The 2,828-nt window shown below is 44.3% G+C and overlaps 1 protein-coding gene across 1 annotated transcript; it reads right to left on the bottom strand.

Moving 5' to 3' along the window:
- Positions 1 to 963: 963 nt before the first annotated feature.
- On the bottom strand, positions 964 to 1,618 carry LOC131503684 (large ribosomal subunit protein uL22). The gene has a single exon (XM_058715270.1). The coding sequence runs from the start codon at positions 1,586 to 1,588 to the stop codon at positions 1,034 to 1,036; it is 555 nt and encodes a 184-aa protein (XP_058571253.1). The 5' UTR covers positions 1,589 to 1,618; the 3' UTR covers positions 964 to 1,033.
- Between the last annotated feature and the right edge of the window lie 1,210 nt (positions 1,619 to 2,828).

Here is a 2,828-nt window from a genome sequence, read left to right as displayed (position 1 = left end):
ATATCGGCTCAGGTCGTGTCCCCAGGGCAGTGGGAGCGTGGAGCCTGGTTAAGATTCTCTCTCTTCCTCTCCCTCTGCCTCTCTCCCCCGTGCTCAGTCTCTTTCTCTCTCTCCCTCTCTCCCTCTCAAATAAATTTTAAAAAAATTAAACAGTAAAATGTCAATGTGTCATTGGCGTTTTGTATTTGATTTCAGGGGGGATGGTGGATGGCCAGTGGTCGGCCTCACGAGACTCATGGATACACCTACATAAGCCAGGAAAACAAGGCCCCGTGACGTGGCTCCAGGCACCGAAGCCAAGACACCCTCACTCCCACACCTGCCGTGTGGGGATGCCCTGGACCTCTGGAGATACGACTGGCGGGGCCACCTGCAGGGAGACCCGTTCCCTTCCCTGCCCCGTTGACAGGCGCGTGTTACAGGCTTTAGAGCTTTAACTCCTTGTTCCTGCTGTCATCGGGTCTTGCTTGTAGGAGACCCCCCTCCCCCCCGCCCCACCCAACTAGCCAGTTGAGGCCAGAAAGGAATCTGAGAAAGGCCACCAGGGGCCCAGCTGGACAGCCCAGCGTGGACTCGATGGCCAGGAGCGACACACTGAGGGTCAGGCCCTGTGAAGACCCTCGTGCTGCCCCCGGGGCACAGACCCTGTGCCGGTGGGCACAGGTGTTAGACTCCGCCCTCCACCACGATCGCGGCCCAAAGGAGCAAGCATGGCTGCTCCCCTTCCAGAAAGCACCTTCCTAAGGCTCCCCACTTCCTCAGACGCAAAGTCATCCAGGCACAGCCGATCAGCAGGCCCAGGTCACATGTCTGCATCCTGGCCCAAAGGCATCTGGGAATGCGCTTTCTTGGCTTCTACCCTGGGGAGTGGGAACAGAAGATATGGCACATGACTATCACCTTTCTTTTGGGGCAGGACTTCCTCTCTCAAGGGAGAAGGAGAAGAAAAAGGAGGAGAAGAGATTCTTCATATTCTTTTTTTTTTTTTTTTTTTTCTGTTTTTACTTTTATTTGCATGTATTTCATGCAGAATTTACTCCCGGGCCATAAGTTTTTGTTTCTTCAGTTTCTTCTGGGATATCTTTTTCTTCTGTGCAACCTCCTCTTCTGGTTTAGGAACAATCTGCTCTTTTTCAGTAAGGATCATCTCAATGTGGCAGGGAGAGCTCATGTATGGGTTTATCCGACCATGAGCCCTGTAAGTTCTACGCCGCATTTTGGGGGCTTTGTTCACCTGGATGTGCTCAATGACCAGAGAATCTACATCTAAACCCTTAAGTTCAGCATTACTCTCTGCATTTTTAAGCATGTGCAGTAAAAATTCGGCACTCTTTTTGGGCCACCGACCCTGTGTCCAGCCCCACTGTTTGGCCTGGGCACACCTACCAACTCCACCATTGTAGCGTCGGAATGGCACACATTGCTTCTGCAAAGTGACATCTTTCAAATACTTGGTGGCTTTTCGGATATGCATACCCTTGATGGCCTGGGCAGTTTCCCGTGTGTTCTTAAAGTGAACACGAAGATTTGAACCTCTTGATTTGCATGATTTTGTCGGGTTTTCCGGGTCAAGTGAATAGCGAACCATTTTCAGAGATCACCTCAGGCCGCTTACGGGAAGAGCTCTTCATATTCTTAATGACGATATATTTAATCAGGCAAACCCCCCCCCCACCTAAATAAAGGACAAAAACCTCTAATCAGACAAAAAAAAAAGCCCACCTAAATAAAGGACAAAAACCTCACAGATTGGGTTAATAAACACTATCAGCCTACGTGCTGCTTACAACAGACACACAAAAAGTAAAATAAAGCAGACAATTACAAATAAAAAGATGAATGTAGGTCAGTCAGGCGACCACGTACAAAAAAGAAATGAGAGCTCAGTTAATACCAGAGCAAGGAGAATTCAAGACAAAATGAAATCCATGTGACAGGGAGGAGCACTCATCAATTTAAGGGATAATTCATTATAAGAGGAAAAAAATCATGAAACCCTCAAGAGACAAATAGCGTATCCTCAAGGAGATTGAAAAATAAAGGAGATGGAAATAAAAAAGCACACTTGACTAAAAACACCGCAAATGGAGTAGGACACGAACCGCAGGGTAAAACAGACCAAGTACACAGGAAACATAAATGATATCACTGTGAATTTATTACTACACTCTATTCTGTGGGCTCACAGGGAGAAGATAATCAGCTTATACGCATCCACAGAATTAGTAGCAAAAACATGACCTCATCTAAAGACAGGAAGAAGTTACATATTAATAACAGTTTAAATACAAGACTTCCTTCCAGAGATGTTAAAACATCCTCACAAATAACTTTTGATTGAAGAGTGAACAGAAGTACGTATTCTAAAACCGTCTGTCATTTTCATTAGGGCCGTAGCACCCCCAACCTTTAGGGCGTGTAGTCAAAGCTGTATTTAAAAGCGAATTTATTTCTTTAAATGCTCTCACTGTTAAAAGAGGAAGAATAAAATCTGTGTGAACGATGCATTTGCTCAAAAAAGTCATAAACTTTTTTTTTACACAAAGCCTTGCTCCCTTTAACTAGCAAAAATAATCTGATACCAAAGTCGACAAGGTTGCATGCATGTAGATAGATACGAAATCCTAAAATATTGGCAAATTGAATTAAACATGTGTCAAAAGAACATTCCAATGAAATACAGAACTAATATTGAACTACATTACTACAATATCAAGCTATCACTTCAAAAGATCAAATACACAAATATTTCAGCAGACACTTTTAAATGGCTTTTGACATAGTTCAATATTTATAGCAGGTTAGCATTTTTAATAAAACAAATTTTA

Source organism: Neofelis nebulosa, chromosome 1 (genome assembly GCF_028018385.1).
Source record: "Neofelis nebulosa isolate mNeoNeb1 chromosome 1, mNeoNeb1.pri, whole genome shotgun sequence".
Classification (NCBI taxonomy): domain Eukaryota; kingdom Metazoa; phylum Chordata; class Mammalia; order Carnivora; family Felidae; genus Neofelis; species Neofelis nebulosa.
This window is presented reverse-complemented; position numbering and strand designations above follow the sequence as displayed.